Genomic DNA, 19,770 nt, shown 5'->3' with positions numbered 1-19,770 from the left:
GCTATGTAATACGAATAAACCCCCACACGGCAACACATTAATAAATAAGCCCCCACACGAGCATCACAATATATATAACATTCTCAACTCATACTACAACCCCATCCCAAAGTCTATAACATATGAATGACTAATTACCCCATCTCAATCTCATAGAAAGATAGTCAAACCTACCTCAATTGCCTAAACCGCACTCGAATACCTCCACCGGACAAGCAACTCTTGAATTCAGCGCCCGGAATGAGAACCCACTATCAACAATGAAACATACACGTCACAAGGAGTCCAATGACACCCATATTGATAGGTTTCGGAACCAGGGGTAAAATGGTCCAAAAATTAACTATTTTCGAAAAGGGTCAAATCTGGAAATTTATTGAACAATCCCATTCTATTGGTAATAAGGAACTCATGGTTGAAAAACCCATAAAAATAGATCTCAAAACGAGTTGGAAATCACAATTTTCCTTAAATTCGGATTAGGGAAGAAACAAAGACTTTTGAGATTTGAAACTAAAATTTAAGAGTTAAAATCTTAAAAAATTTAATGAAAAAGGAAGGTTTTAGGTCAAAAATCACTTACCTAACACTTTGCCTTGAAAATGTCTTCTCAAATCACCTCAAGGAGTTCAAGAACTCAAACAAATGATGAAAGATATTGAAATGGGAAGAAAGGGGCATTTTCTGCCCAAAAAGTTACTGTTCACGCGTGTTACTGTTCACGCGTGTTTTGTACAAATTTTCGAAAATCACCCTCAAGGTCATTACAATTTCTGGCTTATGATTTGATTTGAAGCATATATAGGAACTTTTGGTGGGCCTAAAGAGGTCATGAAAGGAAAACCAAATCCAAATCTTGGGATTATGCAACCCTGAATCTACGTACTTGTCGCCTGGGTCCTGTAACCTCATTGCTTCAATCTAGATATCTTGCAAGCAGGTATGAATTTATGACTGAAGGCTGATCTAAAAGTTTAATTAGTATGTATAGATTATAGAATTCACAACACCCATTACTCTTCCGGAGTTCCAATAATATTCAAATCATCAACATATACTGCTATTATGACAAATTCAGATCCAGACCTTCTCATAAAGACACAAGGGCAAATTAGATCATTTTTATATTCTTTTTTAGAAAATATTCGCTAAGACGATTGTACCACATTCGCCCTGATTGTTTCAACCCGTACAAGGATTTTTGAAGTTTTATTGAGCAATTTTCTCGAGAATACTTGTATACTTCAGGCTCTTTGAACCCTTCGGAAATTTTCATAAAAATATCGTGGTCCAATGAGCCATATAAATAGGCAGTGACCACGTCCAGTAAGTGTATTTCAAGCTTTTAATGAACTGCCAAATTCATTAGATACCTGAAAGTAATTGCATCCACCACAGGAGAATATGTTTCCATATAGTCAATGTCAGGTCTTTGCGAAAAACCTTAGGCTACAAGTCGTGTTTTATATCTTACGACTTCACCCTTTTCATTTCGTTTACGCACAAAAACCCATTTGTGCCCTACTGGCTTGACACCTTCAGGTGTTCGAACTATTGATCCAAAAACTTCACGTTTTTTAAGTGAAGTTAACTCTGCTTGAATTGCATCCTTCCATCTTGGCCAATCATTTCTCTGTCTGCATTCATCGACAGATTTTGGTTCAATATCCTTATCTTGTTGCATTATTTCAGTGGCAACATTATAAGCAAAAATATTATCGACCACAATATCATTTCGGTTCCACCGTTTTCCTGTCGATACATAACTTATTGAGATTTCTTCATTCTCATTATTTTTAGGTACTTGGATCTCGTTGGTGGTATCACCATTTGTTGTGTCTCTGGGCTCTTCTTGAACACTCGCCTTCAAATTATGATCATCTTGATCATTTATTTCTTTCTTTTTTCGAGAATTTTTATCTTTGGAACCAAATGGTCTTCCACGTTTTAAGCGTGGCCTAGACTCATTTGCTTGAACAAGTTGTCCTACCGGGACATCAACTCGAACTTGAGCATTAGCAGCTGGGATATGCGATTTAGTAACCCGTGGAAGGTTAGTAAATGCATCTGACAGTTGATTTGCAATATTCTGCAAATAAATCATCTTTTGAACTTCTTGCTCACATTGATTTGTCCGAGGATCTAAATGAGATAGTGACAATGAATTCCAATCTATCTCATTTTTCAACTGCTTATGTTCTCCCTCTAATTTTGGGTATACTGATTCATCAAAATGACAATCGGTGAATCTTGCCGTAAATAAATCTCCAGTCATAGGTTCCAGATATTTTATAATAGAAGGAGATTCATACCCAACATATATTCCTAACCTTCTTTGGGGACCCATTTTTGTGCGGTGCGGTGGAGCAATTGGGACATATATCGCACACCCAAATATTTTAAGATGGGATATATTTGGCTCCCGTCCAAACGCCAACTGTAATGGAGAAAATTCATGATATTTTAAGATGGGATATATACTCAATTATGGTTTTAAAATCTTGAAACTGTAAATGCATCCACTCATAACGAGCCCTTTGCAATACCGTTGCCCTGAGGTGGTCATACCTCCTTTTTAAGTCTTTCCACAATTCAAGTGGATCTTTAACTGTCAAGTATTCTATTTTTAGGCTGTCATCTAGATGATGACGAAGGAAAATCATAGCCTGTGCTTTATCCTGACTTGATGCTGTATTTCCTTCAATTATAACATCACCAAGACCCTTAGCGGTAAGGTGAATTTTAGCATCAAGTACCCATGACAAATAATTTTTATCAGAAATATCAAGTGCCACAAATTCCAATTTTGACAAGTTTGACATGATGAAAATTAATTTTGAAAATAACAAAGATAACTTAAAAATTAAATTTCTTCAGTAGATATACCTGATATAGAAGTTAATTTTCTGAAAAATTAGAGTTTCGTGCTGATAACGTGTTATAAATTAACTAACTTGACAATTTTATAAAGGAAGAAGAGCAAGAGAATACACACACATATATATATATATATATATATAAGTATTAATATAGAGAGAGTAGTAATATAGAGAGAGTAGTAATATAGAGAGAGTAATAGTAATTCTCTTTTTTGTGTGTTTTTATATTAAAGTTTAAGGATATATTTATAGCCATATTTACAAGTGAAGAAAAATATTAATTAACAATTTACCCACTTAAAAAGTAAATGGACCATCCATCATTATAAAGTGGACAACCATTTTATTGGTTGATAATAACATTTAATTATATTAATTTGTCATAATAATAGAGTGGCAAGAGGATTTGACCTAAAAAAAAAAGGCGTGCAGTTTGCTATGCGCAGACAATAAAGAAGACCTAATTGAAGACGCTGTCACTCCCTCTACCGTCTCATGGTCAAAACCATAATCACCGTCGCCTCTTTCCTCCTGACAACGCCATTCTCCATTCTAGAATGACCAAGCATAGACTTGGACTGCACACTCGGCTGTGCTTCCATCTCTCAAGAACAAAGAGACCTTTAACACGGTGTTTTGTGATTTATTTGGGATGTTACTTCCATCTCTCAAGAACAAAGAGACCTTTAACAACTTGCCCTTTACCTTCGGAAGCAACATCCCTAATAAATCACAAGACACCGTGTTTTTCACTTGCAGAGAATTTAATAGTTCGTGGGTTGTTCGATTCAGCTCGGAAAGTGATTCGGAGAATCATCAAGCAATGCCCATCAGTCTCTGAAGCTATCTCTGCTGTTGAATTTTCCATTTCTCGTGGAGTTGAGCCTGACGCAGCTAACTATGGTTTTCTAATTCGGCAACTCGTGACATCTGGAGAAACCCACAAGACCGAGGTTGTTTATGTAGATTGCATTTTGAACAGAGGTATTGAACCGAACCATTTTCTATTAAATTCCATGGTGATTTGTTATTGTAAGTTGGGTAAACTGGAGGAAGCTAAGTTGCTTGTCGATAAACTTGTGGATATGAATTCGATGCCTTGCAGTAGCACGTGTAATGAGCTTATTAAGGGATTTTGTGGCCAAGGTAGAATCTTGGATGGATGTGATGTTTTTGTGAAAGCTATTAATGCTGATGTATTACGCGCTTTCAGTTGTTACAATAAGTTAGTTGATGGTTTGTGCTTCCGTGGGTACTTGGATGAAGCTCTCTGTGTGTTTGATGAAATGTGTGATAGAGGGGTACCGCCCACAGTTCATTTGTTTAAAACATTGGTTCTTTCGTTTTGTAAGAGAGGTAGAGTTGAGGAAGCGCAATTGTTGAGCATGGATATGGAGTCTTATGGTTTTGTTTTGGATAAAGTCATGTACACAGCTCTCATCAATGTCTATTCCAAGACCCAGAAAATGAAAACGGCTATGTTGGTATTTCACAGAATGCTCAAGTTGGGTTGTGAACCTGATAAGTATACTTACAACACACTGATAAATGGGTTTACAAACACGAAATGTCACTCTTATACTGCTTTAATCTCTGCACTTTATAAAGAGAATCAGTCAGCAAAAGTAGATGACTTATACAGGAAGATGTTGTACACTGGATTGGTTCCTGACCATGTTCTGTTTTTTACCTTGATCAACAATCATCCAAAAGGGTCAGAGATTAGTTTAGCACGCACATTTTTGCGGGCTATTGCCAAGAACGGTTGTGGTATTGACCTCTCTTACATCCCTAGACCTACCAGTCATAAAGTTACTTCAGATATCATGCTTGATATTGATTGTCTCTTGGGAGAAATTGTGGCAAGAAACTTACCTCTGGCTAGTGTTGCTTTCAATATATACATGATTGCTTTGTGTCTAGGAGGAGAACTTGATTCTGCTCAGCTTTGCATGGATAAGATGGCAACCCTTTCTCTTCAGCCTTCACTGTCAGCTTATAATTCCATGATCAAGTGCCTTTACCAAAAGGGACTACCTGAGGATGCCAAGTTTCTTGTTGAAGTTATGCAAGATCAAGGTCAAGTTCCAAATCAAGCAACATTCTTGATTATGGTAAATGAATACTGTAAACAGGGTGACATACAATCAGCACTAGAAGTTCTGGACCAAATGGAAGAGAGTGGATTGAAACCTAGTGTTGCTATATATGACTCCGTCATTGGGTGTTTGGGTAGAAAAAAGAGAATAGATGAGGCCCTTGGAGTTTTCTGGAGAATGATAGAAGAGGGTTTCATGCCAAATACTGTTCTTCATACTTCACTTAGAAAACAATTCTTAAGGAAGAGAGAGTTTGAATTTGCATTTAAGTTGGTTGATTTGATGGAAAGAAGTGAGATTGAGCGAGATCTGGTAACTTATATTATTTTGGTCAGTGGCGTTTCTAGAAATATTAGGTCACTTGATGGGAAAGTGCTTGTTCCACAGAGAAGGTATGAAGAATCTAAGGAAATGTTGTTCCGTCTACTTCATCAGAGTGCTATGTTGCCTAAGGAAATTGGTTTGAAAATCTCAGTTAGCTCTCAAGAACAAATAAAATATCTTGCACTTTGGTTGATAAACAAAGTGAAGAGAGTTATTTTATCACCCAAAGTGCAAGATATTTTATTTGTTCCTGAGAGCTAACTAAGATTTTCAAACCAATTTCCTTAGGCAACATAGCACTCTGATGAAGTAGACGGAACAACATTTCCTTAGATTCTTCATACCTTCTCTGTGGAACAAGCACTTTCCCATCAAGTGACCTAATATTTCTTAGCCTTATATCTTAATATTAGCCTTATCTGGTATCTTTTTATGCTTTTATTGAGCCGAGAGTCTCCAGAAAACAGTCGTCCTATCTTGGTAGGAGTAAGGTCTGCGTACACTCTACCCTCACCAGACCCCACGTTGTGTGATTTCACTGGGTTGTTGTTGTAATAATAGAGTGGCAAGAAATAGGCGAAATTCATCGATGGCCCCCTAAAGTTGGCACCGATTTTCACTTAGACACCTCAACTAGACTTTGTTCAAAAATGTCACGTGTCATCAAATTATTGGTCATTTTTTTAATGCAAAAGTCATTATTCAAAAGTCATTATATATATATATATATCACGTGTCTTTATTTAATTTATCATTTTTGACACGTCAAGCGAGTATATTATACACACTTAATATATTTTGGTGATTGTCAAAAAAGTGTCAAAATGACACATCGGAGTCTTACTTGAGGTGTTTAAAATGAGCAAAGTCTAGTTGAGGTATCTAAGTGAAAGTTGATGTCAACTTTAGGGGGATACCGATGGGTTTTGCCCAAGAAATATGTAAGTGACACATATGCACTCATTGAATTGACCTAAACATTTAGTATGGGAACCTTGTGCCAACTAGCGCCAACAATGTAATTGAGAATTATTAATGTTCCCTTATTTTAGGATAATATACCAAAGGACAAATAATAAAGGGGGATTTTAATGCGAATATACCATATGTTAGTTGGAATTTCAATCATTTAATCAAATGCAAATGTTCTAAACATTTTAGGAGTTATTTGGTAGGATGTATTTTAATAGTATTGAAATATAGTGTATTAATAATATTGAGATTGATATTATTTATTTATATTATTATTATTATTATTATTATTTCTATTGATTGTTTGATTTGTTGCATTAAATCAGTAGAGTGAATTTGAATAAAAATAGTGCAGAATAGAATGTATATTATCCTATATTATTAATGTTATGATTTATTATGTATAAAAATAATGTTGAATATAATATATGAGTTATAAATAGGTTAAAAAGCTATTACATAAAAACTAAATAATACCAAAATTAATTCATATGTTATTTTCTCTAATACCTCACCAAACGATCATAGTTTATGCCATGGTTTGTTGTTATGCCTCATAAGTTGGTAACCACCACATTCCAACTAATCAGTCAATTCCAAAATAGTTATAATATTTCGTTTCTTGAGAATTAATCTAATTAACCTTTAAAATTAAGTTAGATTATATTAATTTAATATTTCAATTCCAAAATAGTACTTTGTCGTTCGCAAATAGCATACACCATGGAACCTCATCCTGAATATGTCGTGTCAGCTCATCTATCATCACGACAAATAAGAACGGGCTTAGCACCGATCCTTGATGTAGACCCATCTCTACTGGGAAGGGATTCGAATCCCCCCTTCTCCCCATCGTTCTAACCCGAGTCTTGGCTCCATGATACATGTCCCTTATCGCCCTAATATACACCATTGGGACACCTTTCGCCTCCAAACACCTCCAAAGGACCTCTCTCGGAACTTTGTCATAAGCCTTCTCCAGATCAATGAACACCATATGCAGGTTCCTCTTTCTTTCTCTATATTTCTCCACCAGTCTCCGCATAAGGTGAATTGCTGCAGTAGTCAATCTCCCCGGCATGAATCCAAATTGATTCTTGGGAATAGACACCCCTCTCCTCACCTTTATCTCCACCACTCTCTCCCAAACTTTCATAGTGTGCTTTAGCAATTTGATACCCTTGTAATTGTTACAATTTTGGATATCACCTTTGTTCTTGTACAATGGGACCATTGTGCTCCACCTCCATTCGTTAGGCATTTTAGCCGTCTTAAAAAATAGCATTAAACAGCCTTGTTAACCACTCAATCCCCGCTTTGTCAGTGCTCTTCCAAAATTCCACCGGAATCTCATCGGATCCGGTCGCTCGTCCCCTGCTCATCCTACTATCAACACGCCTTACCTCCTTAACCTTAAAACACCTACAGTACCCAAAATCCCTACAACTTTCAGAGTGTGCTAGTTCATGCAAATGTGGAAATAGGTAACAAGATTTATCCATTTCTGTTAGTGTACATATTTATATGTGTTGCAATCTGTGTACGTCAGTCTTCAGTTATACTGCAAGGTCAAAGAATAACCCTTAGTATCACAACTTAAAAAACCCTGTGAAAACTGTTGAAATATGCTCCAATACATGAGTCATCACAAAGAGAAATATTTTCCATTCTTTCATCAATTTGTTTTGCTAATACTTCAGACATGTTCTTTCGATATACTTTTTACTTTATTTTTGTGTAAGAAATAAAGTTTTGATGGGATTTCAACTCCTATCTCTGCTCTGAAGAACAATGCATGTTGGTCTTAACTTACTCTTATTTTATTATTATGGTGTAGAGCCTATGTAGCTTGGCATGCTTGCTTGACGAAACCATATTCTCCTTTGGTTAAAAGCCAATCCTAGGTCCTCATCCCTCAACTCTATCTAACTCGATACGTTGGGCATCCTCCTTGGTCTCCTTACCAAATATTCTGGTTCTATCCACTCCCGAAATAGACTCTAAAGTTTCTTGAAACACACACAAATTAATTTTTCAAAATGGTTGTAACTACTAAGATTTTTATTTATCCCGACACAACTCCTGAAATCACTGGAATGCACTCTAAAAATACATTTAAAACAACTAAGTAATTTCCAAAGTTGCTGGTACATCAAATGTAACACCCAAATTTTTTTTAAGAAAAAAAAATATTTTTTATTTTGTTACTTTTTCGGGTGATCTGACTTCGGGAGGCCATAAACCGATCAGAATTTGGAAATTTGGGAAAACTCCTCAATTAAGAGTTGTAGATAATTGAAATACCTTTCCAACATAGGTCATGGGCTTATATATGACATTGGAATAAAAAGTTATGGACATTATAAGGCAGAAGGGTCAACATGGACAGAAAATTCGGCCCAACCCGATTCCAAGTCGAGTCAGGCCCATATTTCTTACCATGTAAGGGGTAATTTCAGCCTTATTTCTTCTATTTCATACCAGAACATCATATCGAGAGAGAGAGAGAACTTCTAGGCTAAGAAGTCATTTTTGACCCAAATCCGAGTTCTAAATTCCAAAGCTCGTGAAGAGAAAGGCGTTGCACGTTGCATTGTCTTCACTTTGAGCTCAAAATCAGCGAAGGAGTGTATTGATGTGGTTGCTTTACACTGAAGGTAAGATTGAGGTTCCTTTTTCCTTATTAACAAGCTTGTTTAGAGATTTAACGGATTAGAACGGAGGAAGTAGCATTATAAACTTGTTTGTTGCTTTGTTGAGACTTATGGATTAGGGGCTGTTTTGGTTGGATTAAATGGGTGGAGTTTGTTACTTTATGTTTGATCTTTCTTTTCAGCTGGAGCAATTTAGCCAAAGTAAATGATGTTATTCCTCTTGTAGATTTCATTAGCTCCCTGCCTTTGGCTTAACAGCCAAACCTTTTTCTCATTTAGAGAAATGGCTTAATTCTCTATCGATAGGTTTTTGTATCTAGGAGCTTTCCCTTTTTTCCTTTGTACTGGTTCAGCACATCTTGATGCCAGTCAATATAACAATTACTTCATAAAAATAACTCTACTTTTGTATAAGAAGATCAGGGGTAGTCTAACTGTGAATAGTTGAATGGTCAATCTGCAAGTTTATTCTAAATTTACTTAGGACCTACAATTACTTTCTTCAATTAATAAGTTTCAGTTCTGATAATTGCTTATCATCAAAGAAATAAAAGAGAGTTTCAATTCCACTTATTATAATTGTGTTGTAAATGAGAAGAAAATAGAGGATTTGTGGATATGATTTATGTGTAAATTCTCAATTATTACTTTCACTTCAATAGGTGGGATAGTAGCTCTGGGGAAGTTTGATGCACTCCATATTGGTCACCGCGAGCTTGCAATTCAAGCAGCAAAGAGAGGAATTCCGTTTCTTCTTTCATTTGTTGGAATGGCGGAAGTACTTGGATGGGAACCGAGGTATAACTTCTGTTGTCTCTTATCTTTTACTCTACTGCCATAGAATGTTAAATAGAGAAATATTATCTCCTCGAAATACCAGAAAAGAAGAGAAGGACGAACTTCGACTCGACTCTCACTGCTACACCCAATCCTATAATAGTACCCAGGATCAACTTTAAATTCTGAAAATACAAAAGGAAAGAGGATTATCACATTCAGGGAGTTTTATCTTGCATTCTCTAAGTGTGTGAGTCTTAATCTGCAGAAATATTCCACCCTAGCTCCTCTGATTTAGCAGAACTCTATGGACCCTGTTGACGCTCTTTCTCCAAAGCACTAGATTTTGTTAGGTAGCATTCTTGAGTTTAGGAGTTTCTGTTAATAGGATGATCGATCAGAATATGTGCAAAGAAGGAAGAAAATGTATCCCTACATTTTTAGTTCATTTAAGTTTTAATGAAAAGGATAAAATAAAAAAATCTATCAATCAATCAATCTCCGCATCAGTATATTTTCCAACAGGAAAACTTAAGTTAATGTTCTCTCGTCTTTTCTTCACTGTTTTTAGAGACAAGTAAAAGTTTGTGATGATTCATTGTAGCTTTTTTGCAGAATCTTGTCCTTCATCTAAAAATTCAAAGGATGTCCTTATCAACATGTTACACAATCTTGATTTTCTCCTTGAAAATAAAATATTTTCAAACTTTATTCTACTCAAGTTGTATATAGGATTAGTCACGGTTTAGAAAATTTGGTGTTTGAAGCTGGAAGGTGTTTAAAATCTGTTGAATGTATCCTCCTAACCTTACTCAAGCATACTGAGAAGCTCCTTTTTTGGTTAGTTGTCTTTATTAAATGCCACATCATGAAATGAGAAATAATCTTTGTGATCATGTGTATATTTTCGACACAGGGCTCCCATTGTTGCTGAATGTGATCGCAAAAGGATTCTTTCGTCTTGGGCTCCTTATTGCGGTAATGTAATGCCAAGGGAACTCCAGATAGATTTTTCAAAAGTTCGATATCTTACGCCTTGTCAATTTGTGGAGAAGCTGTCCAAAGAGCTGGGAGTACGAGGAGTTGTTGCTGGTATGTTGTAACATCCTAACTTGACATAGAGATTCCAATATAAACGAACAAAAGATTAAAAGATGATGATATCTTGATGATCTCAGGCGAGAACTATCGTTTTGGATATAGAGCTGCTGGTGATGCATCGGACCTTGTGAAGCTCTGTGAAGAGTATGGATTAGAGGCTTATATAATCAATTCTGTCATGGACACAAATCAAATTTCTGGAGCCTTAAACTCTAATGACGGAAAGGAGAGAGGGCAAGCATCATCTACTCGTGTTAGGTATGCCCTTGACAAGGGAGACATGAAATATGTGTCAGAGCTGTTAGGTCGCAACCATCGTCTTGTTTTAATGATGGAAGACCAAGAAAGGTTTACTAGTGAGAGAAATAGGCTGTCAGCTCCAAAGTCTTGTTTGTTGAATCTTGCACCCAAGGAAGGTCTTTATGAGAATTGTTCAGTTTTGATTGACAAGAATGATATGCCCTGCAGAGTAATTGTTGATACAACAGATATTCATTTGGAATTCTATGAGGTAGCTAATTTTTCCTGTGTTACTTCTCAAGACTTAAAGATATTAGGTATTGAATTTGGTAGTCCAGAGTTAGATGGGGTTCAAATTTTGTAATTCATTCCCTATAATTCGTTAGTGCAACCATTTCTGAATGTCCTTCAGTCTTTAAGTATGAGTATGATTCTCTTTAAGCGATACCTTTCTGTTCATTTCACATTCTTTTGGCGGGGACATAGCTGAATTTACTGATATTCTAATTTCTAAGAATCTGCTAGTATGAATAGAATCGAGATGATAAATGGGCAACAAAATAGCAAATATCATTATGAAATACTTTTGAACATTACCATACATAATGGATTTTGTTCTATCACTATAAGTAGATTGGTTGACAACATGGTTACTGTTTCTCTTTCCTTGTTCGAGTATTCTTGTATTTGTTCTAATTAGTGACAATCCCTTGATTACAATCATGTCATACTTGATTGGCTATTAACCTTTCCGATAATATCTTTAGTGCTTGAAGTCCATTTCCTTCAATTCATTTGTAATTGTTGAAATGTGTGAACCATCTCGTCTAAAACTTTGAACTGTTAAAGGAGAGGCACATATTAATTTACAAGATGTTTCGTCTCATCTAAAATCTTAAATAACTATAGAAAAGGAGCACTTTTTTTAAATTAGTTTACTCTCCAACCGTAGTGAATGAAATGTGTCTATAACTACTTACTTTGAGGCTTTGAGCATGTTTTGAAACTTTACAAGGAGTGCTTCTTGTAGACTTCTTCTCTCTCATTCATGCTAGAGTGGTTTTACCTGATTTTCATTACCATTCCGTGGCTGCTTCTGCAAATCTTGTTCATCATCATCATCAAGTGGGTGGTCATCTGGAATGCTTTGTTTCACGGATAAAAGATCTTGCAGTAATCTTTAAGAGTGTTCTTTGATAACTGCAGAAGACCAAACTAATGTCTAGATTCTGACATGTATAAAGGTGGAACCGATGTGTTAGGCTGTGGTGTGTTAATTTAGAGAGAGAGAATAATTTGAAGGGATTGTAGAATATGATGAATGTTGCTTGGAAGTCTACAGATCTTCATATATTAAATTCAGGAAAGCATAGTTTCAATTTTTTCTTTGGAAGCAGGGATGGTCTTGTTATACAAGGTCCTTGATATTTGGGTTCCTGCTGTGCCACTTTTGGATTCATCTCGTGGGTATGCCAAGGCATTGTCTACTAAGCTATTGCCATTGAAACTGGTAAATTGTTAGCAGAATGCCACTATGGTGAGATAAGGGAGAAGCTCGATAGCGGACAACTGTTTCTTCAATGATCTCCATCCATTTTGTCGGTGCACCTAATTGTATGGTCCAGAAGGAGAAGTGGGTTTTCCTTCCTCAAGTACGAACTGTTTCCTGCTATGTGTTTCACGTGTCTCCTTTGTTTAACAACTTGTGTTTCATATGTGGTGACCATATATTAGAAGCTGCACATTGAAGGATGATCCTCGACCTACTTAATGCAAAAGGATCTTGCTTTGTGGCGTTTGGTTCAGTGTAATACTTGATAAATTTAGATTTAAGGTGGTGTGCTGCCAAGAGCAGCTTCTGCCATTGTTGGAGATGTATTTCTGGCTTATGATTTGATTTGAAGCATATATAGGAACTTTTGGTGGGCCTAAAGAGGTCATGAAAGGAAACCCAACTCCAAATCTTGGGATGATGCAACCCTGAATCTACGTACTTGTCGCCTGGGTCCTGTAACCTCATTGCTTCAATCTAGAGATCTTGCAAGCAGGTATGAATTTATGACTGAAGGCAGATCTAAAAGTTTAATTAGTATGTATAGATTATAGAATTCACAACACCCATTACTCCTTTGTAATGGGTCTAGACTTAAGAGACTAAGGTAGAAGATGCGGGAATAGCTAAGAATCCTATTTGACATAGTATTATGCTAACCATGTACTGGAACCCTATCAGTTATAACTGTTTATTCGTGTAACATTGTGTTGGAAGGATGCAACTTGCTATAAGGTCAAAGGGCCTGAGGCTGTGATCCTATTGTGCTGCATCGAACTCTACACAATTTGAATGACACTGAGATCTTATTGAAAGACTGCTCCCATGGCTTTGGTCTAGTGGTAAGAGTGCAACACGTGATGGGTAGATTAGGCACACGTTACAGATTCTGTATTTAAGTGGAGAAGGGTAAGGGGCCCGGCCCCTTGTCCACGACTTCCGAACTGTGTGCTACTGGCACTCAGAGATTTCTCAGTTTTTCTAAAAAAGATTGTTGAATGATTGATGCTCAACTTATTACTTCTATACCTCTTTGTCCCTCATGATCCAGTGACAAGCTTATGAAGTATTTCAGAGAAGAATGGTATTTAAAGGTACTTCCTGAAGTAAAGTTCTTTCTTTGAAAGATGGGAAGATATCCTACACACTCGGCTATATCTGGTAAAGAGATGGTGCTGTGAATTATGCAATGAGATTGTGTTCTCCTGTCCTGTTCCTTCAGGTTTTCTCCACCAAAGCTATGATTCTCATGTCGGCCTTCAAGTTGTTCCTGACAATAGGAAGGGGCTGTTCTTTCTACTTATTTATGGTCCTTTTCAAGTATAAGGGCTCCAGTGATCTTTCAAGGATCTTCTTGTAAAGTCCTGCTGATATTGCTTGATCGTTGTCTATTCGCATCTGGTGTTTCTTGCTACTTGAATCAAGATTTCGGTTATTCCAGCAGATATTGTTAGATTGAGGAACTTCTGCTGGCCAGTTTTAGCTAATCTACATGGTGTTTTGATATCCTTAAGAGCTTGAGTTTGTTGTTCCTAGGGAGATCCTCCTAGCTTCTTTACTTTAAATTTTGCATTTTGCTAAGATGAACCATTTCTGCAAATGAAAGTTACTCTGAATACTTTGCAGACATGAAAGTCTGCAAAGAGAATAAGATAGCTACTGTCCTTCCTTCTGTTCTTTTTTGGCATTTCTAGTTGTAGTTATGCTTCTGAATGACCTAAATATAGTGCATATTGTAAATATGGATTTGATATTATCAGAAACTTAAGTCTGTGTTTAGATGAATCTGACCAGCAAGGGATAGATTAAGGTCTTTTTCCAGCTATGTTTGTTAAGATGCTTTTGAGAAAAATGAGTGTTGTTAATTTGTTAAGATACAGTTTTGTTTTCTACTTTTTGTCTCCAATGGTCCCTTAACATTCTCAGGGGTAATGAATTTTACAGAATGCAGATACTTATTCTTTATGTTCTTCATGATGAATTGGTGGTCATGTCTTTGCTTCTCAAACTAAGTTGGTCAAATTTGCATTTCATCCTTTCTCTTGGCTCATAATTCTTTCATTTTCATTGTTGCTCTCGGAATCTAAGATTTGAAATTTATGATTTCTATAAGTGAGGTCTGAAAAGGGTAGAATATATGCAGATCTGAGCCTTACCTTGTGTAAGATAAAGAGGTTGCTTTCAATAGATCAACTCAAAAAAAATATTTTCAGTGAAGCTATCAGCGATGATAATGATATTTACTGACTACCTCATATTTTTAACTTAAATATCAGCATCATTGCGGATAGCTTCATCGAAAATTAATATAATACATTTGTTATAAATTAACTAACTTGATAATTTTATAAAGGAAGAAGAGCAAGAGAATATATATATATATATATATATATATAAGTATTAATATAGAGAGAGTAATAGTAATTCTCTTCTTTTATGTGTTTTGTGTGTTTTTACATTGAAGTTTAAGGCTATATTTATAGCCATATTTACAAGTGGAGGAAAATATTAGTGGGCAATTTACCCACTTAAAAAGTAAATGGACTATCCACCATTGTAAAGTGGACAATCATTTTACTTGGTTGATAATACTCCCCTTGGATGTCCACGAGAAATGTGTCTCGTTAAAAGTTTACAAAAAATAAAATAATATACATTGTTATTTTGAACATCCATAGATGTTGTGCCTCGTTAAAACCTTATTAGGAAAAACCTAGTGGGAAAAAGCCTAATGAAGGAAAAAGAGTACACACATCTGATAATACGCCTTGAGTGCTGCCTCATTAAAAACCTTATCAGGAAAACCCAGTGGGACAAAACCTTGACTAAGGGAAAAAGAGTACAGCGCGTATTTTGCTCCTCCTGATGAAAATATCACTTAATATCTCGAAGACGACGTATTCCAATTTTGTATCTCATTTTCTCAAAGGTTGAAGATGTCAATGCTTTGGTGAACATATCTGCCAAATTGTAACTTGAACGAATTTGTTGGACATCTATTTCACCCTTCTTTTGAAGATCATGAGTGAAAAAGAATTTTGGTGAAATATGTTTTATTCTGTCTCCTTTGATGTATCCTCCCTTCAGTTGAGCTATACATGCAGCATTGTCTTCATACAATATTGTTGGAGCGTCTTTTGTCAAACAAAGGCCACATATTTTTTGAATGTGTTGAGTTATTGATCTTAACCAAACACATTCTCTACTTGCTTCATAAATGGCTATTATCTCTGCATGATTTGAGGAAGTGGTAATCATAGTTTGTTTTGTTGAACGCCATGATATAGTTGTACCACCGCATATAAATAAATAGCCTGTTTGTGACCGACCTTTATGGGGATCAGATAAATATCCTGCATCTGCATAACCGATCAATTGTGATGTGGAATTATTTGAGTAAAACAATCTCATATCAATGGTACCTCGAAGGTATCTGAATATATGCTTAATTCCATTTCAGTGTCTTCGTGTTGAGGAAGAACTAAATCTTGCTAACAAGTTTACTGAGAAAGCTATATCTGGTCTAGAATTGTTAGCAAGATACATTAATGCACCAATTGCACTAAGGTATGGTATTTAGCACCAATAAGTTCTTCATCATTTTTATAAGGTCGAAATGGATCTGTATTAATATCAAGAGATCTCACAACCATTGGGGTACTCAATGGGTGTGCTTTATCCATATAAAATCTCTTTAAAATATTTTCAGTATATGTTGACTAATGGACAAATATTCTATTTGTAAAATGTTCAATTTGTAGACTAAGACAAAATTTTGTCTTTCCTAGGTCTTTCATTTAAAACTCCTTTTTCAGATATTTTACTGCCTTTGAAAGTTCTTCCGGAGTTTCAATAATATTCAAATCATCAACATATACTGTTATTATGACAAATTCAGATCCAAACCTTCTCATAAAGACACAAGGGCAAATTAGATCATTTTTATATTCTTTTTTAGAAAATATTCGCTAAGACGATTGTACCACATTCGCCCTGATTGTTTCAACCCGTACAAGGATTTTTGAAGTTTTATTGAGCAATTTTCTCGAGAATACTTGTATGCTTCAGGCTCTTTGAACCCTTCGGAAATTTTCATAAAAATATCGTGGTCCAATGAGCCATATAAATAGGCAGTGACCACGTCCAGTAAGTGTATTTCAAGCTTTTAATGAACTGCCAAATTCATTAGATACCTGAAAGTAATTGCATCCACCACAGGAGAATATGTTTCCATATAGTCAATGTCAGGTCTTTGCGAAAAACCTTAGGCTACAAGTCGTGTTTTATATCTTACGACTTCACCCTTTTCATTTCGTTTACGCACAAAAACCCATTTGTGCCCTACTGGCTTGACACCTTCAGGTGTTCGAACTATTGATCCAAAAACTTCACGTTTTTCAAGTGAAGTTAACTCTGCTTGAATTGCATCCTTCCATCTTGGCCAATCATTTCTCTGTCTGCATTCATCGACAGATTTTGGTTCAATATCCTTATCTTGTTGCATTATTTCAATGGCAACATTATAAGCAAAAATATTATCGACCACAATATCATTTCGGTTCCACCGTTTTCCTATCGATACATAACTTATTGAGATTTCTTCATTCTCATTATTTTCAGGTACTTGGATCTCGTTGGTGGTATCACCATTTGTTGTATCTCTGGGCTCTTCTTGAACACTCGCCTCCAAATTATGATCATCTTGATCATTTATTTCTTTCCTTTTTCGAGGATTTTTATCTTTGGAATCAAATGGTCTTCCACGTTTTAAGCGTGGCCTAGACTCATTTGCCTGAACAAGTTGTCCTACTGGGACATCAACTCGAACTTGAGCATTAGCAGCTGGGATATGCGATTTAGTAACCCGTGGAAGGTTAGTAAATGCATCTGACAGTTGATTTGCAATATTCTGCAAATAAATCATCTTTTGAACTTCTTGCTCACATTGATTTGTTCGAGGATCTAAATGAGATAGTGACAATGAATTCCAATCTATCTCATTTTTCAACTGCTTATGTTCTCCCTCTAATGTTGGGTATTCTGATTCATCAAAATGACAATCGGTGAATCTTGCCGTAAATAAATCTTCAGTCATAGGTTCCAGATATTTTATAATAGAAGGAGATTCATACCCAACATATATTCCTAACCTTCTTTGGGGACCCATCTTTGTGCGGTGCGGTGGAGCAATTGGGACATATATCGCACACCCAAATATTTTAAGATGGGATATATTTGGCTCCCGTCCAAACGCCAACTGTAATGGAGAAAATTCATGATAATTTGTTGGCCTTATGCGCACAAGTGCTGCTGGATGCAAAATAGCATGCCCCCATACTGAAATAGGAAGTTTTGTCCTCATTAGCAATGATCTAGCTATCAATTGGAGGCGTTTAATCAATGATTCTGCTAGACCATTTTGAGTATGTACATGAGCGACCGGATGCTCAACTTTTATTCCAACCGACATACAATAATCATTAAATGATTGAGATATGAATTCACCAACATTATCAAGACGAATTGTCTTTATTGCATAATCTCGAAATTGTGCTTTTAACCTTATAATTTTAGCTAACAATCTCGCAAAAGCCATGTTGCGAGTTGATAATAAGCACACATGTGACTATCTTGTAGATGCATCTATCAAGACCATATAATATTTAAATGGTCCACATGAAGGGTGAATTGGTCCACATATATCACCCTGTATACGTTCCAGAAACGCAGGAGATTCAATCCCAACCTTAGTTGCTGATGGTTTGATAATCAGTTTTCCTTGGGAACAAGCAACACAAGAGAATTCCTAAAATTGAATTTTTTTTTGATTCTTCAAAGTGTGTCCATGTGAATTCTCAATAATTCTACGCATCATATTATAACCGGAATGGCTTAATCGGTCATGCCAAATGATAAAATCATTAGAATCAGTAAACCTTTTGTTTACAATGGCATGCGATTCAACAGTACCAATATTTGTATGGTACAACCCAGAAGAAAATGCAGGTAATTTTTCGTGCACAATTTTCTTCTCCATATTTATTGTAGTAATATAAAGGTATTCAACATTTCCTTCATTTGTAGTTTCAATATGATAGTCATTTTGACGAATAACCTTGAAACTTAAACAAGTTTCTTTGAGACTTATTACAATATAATGCATTATCAATTACTAATATCGTTCCTCCAGGTATTAATAAGGTTGCTTTTCCAGAGCCTTCAATTAATTTTGTACTACCAGATATTGTATTGACATAAGCCTTTTTCATAATCAAATGACAGAAATATTTCTTTTCTTTTAATATAGTATGAGTTGTGGCACTATCCAAAAGACACATATCTCCATTATTCATCTTGAATCCAATTGAAGACTGATAAATTTATTTATCTTCATAAAATAAAAATGCATTGTAAGAAATAAAATAAGTAACAATTTTGCTAGAAAAACATAAGTCCTTTTTTTAAAAGTTAAATTATGGTTATTTAGAATTTAAAAAAATTATATGATTCAATTATGATGAATGTTACAATAATTTAGTTTATCGAATTATATACTTATTAACCTTAAATAAATATTATACGTAAGTATTAAAAACAAATATAAAATATTATAGAACATTAATATAATATTATTCATCATGTATAGATAATTTGTTTATTGACAAAAATAATACAATCATTATAAATTATTAATGTCTAAAACATCAACAAGAATAAACAATTAGTATAATGACATTAAATAAGGCGAATATTATTTTTAGTAACAATATAATATTAAGATTAAATAATAGCACACTAATAGTAATTAATTACAACATTGTAAAATAGCATAATGTAATAAACAATATACAATTATCATAAAAATGTGGCCCTATTTTTTTTCTTCCAAATACATAAACGTAAAAACACGATAATTCAAAGTACATAAAACTGACAACATATTGAAAAACATGAAATTAAGCATCAATTAAGATCCTTAAAAAAATCTTCAACCTCCAAATGAGTAATATCATTGAGGTCATTAAAATCATCATCTCTTAAAGCCAGATTTGCTTCAATATTATCATTATTCAAAGGTCTTGCCTCAACATTATTTTCGAACGCTAAGTGTGACTCTATCCGAGCATTAGAAGAAGAGGCACCACCTCTATTTGCCTTTCTTTTGAAAGAAT

General features: G+C 35.3%; 2 protein-coding genes and 1 long non-coding RNA gene across 3 annotated transcripts; 2 read left to right on the top strand and 1 right to left on the bottom strand.

The window, feature by feature from the left end:
- The first annotated feature begins 3,343 nt into the window (after positions 1–3,343).
- On the top strand, positions 3,344–6,515 carry LOC129904939 (pentatricopeptide repeat-containing protein At5g62370-like). The gene has a single exon (XM_055980350.1). It carries the CDS (start codon positions 3,437–3,439, stop codon positions 5,561–5,563), a length of 2,127 nt encoding a protein of 708 aa, XP_055836325.1. The 5' UTR covers positions 3,344–3,436; the 3' UTR covers positions 5,564–6,515.
- A 162-nt stretch (positions 6,516–6,677) lies between these two features.
- On the top strand, positions 6,678–11,491 carry LOC129904940 (FAD synthetase 1, chloroplastic-like). The gene is made up of 4 exons (XM_055980351.1): positions 6,678–8,931; positions 9,591–9,726; positions 10,622–10,797; positions 10,884–11,491. Exons 1-4 carry the CDS (start codon positions 8,910–8,912, stop codon positions 11,408–11,410), a joined length of 861 nt encoding a protein of 286 aa, XP_055836326.1. The 5' UTR covers positions 6,678–8,909; the 3' UTR covers positions 11,411–11,491.
- A 97-nt stretch (positions 11,492–11,588) lies between these two features.
- Positions 11,589–12,110, bottom strand: LOC129904942 (uncharacterized). Its single transcript, XR_008770532.1, has 2 exons — positions 12,027–12,110; positions 11,589–11,886 (listed from the first exon to the last, which is right to left on the bottom strand). It is a non-coding gene; the product is annotated as an uncharacterized LOC129904942 (long non-coding RNA).
- Positions 12,111–19,770: the final 7,660 nt, after the last annotated feature.

Source organism: Solanum dulcamara, chromosome 10 (genome assembly GCF_947179165.1).
Source record: "Solanum dulcamara chromosome 10, daSolDulc1.2, whole genome shotgun sequence".
Classification (NCBI taxonomy): Eukaryota; Viridiplantae; Streptophyta; class Magnoliopsida; order Solanales; family Solanaceae; genus Solanum; species Solanum dulcamara.
Note: the sequence above shows the minus strand (reverse complement) of the source record. Positions and strands in the feature narration are given on the sequence as shown.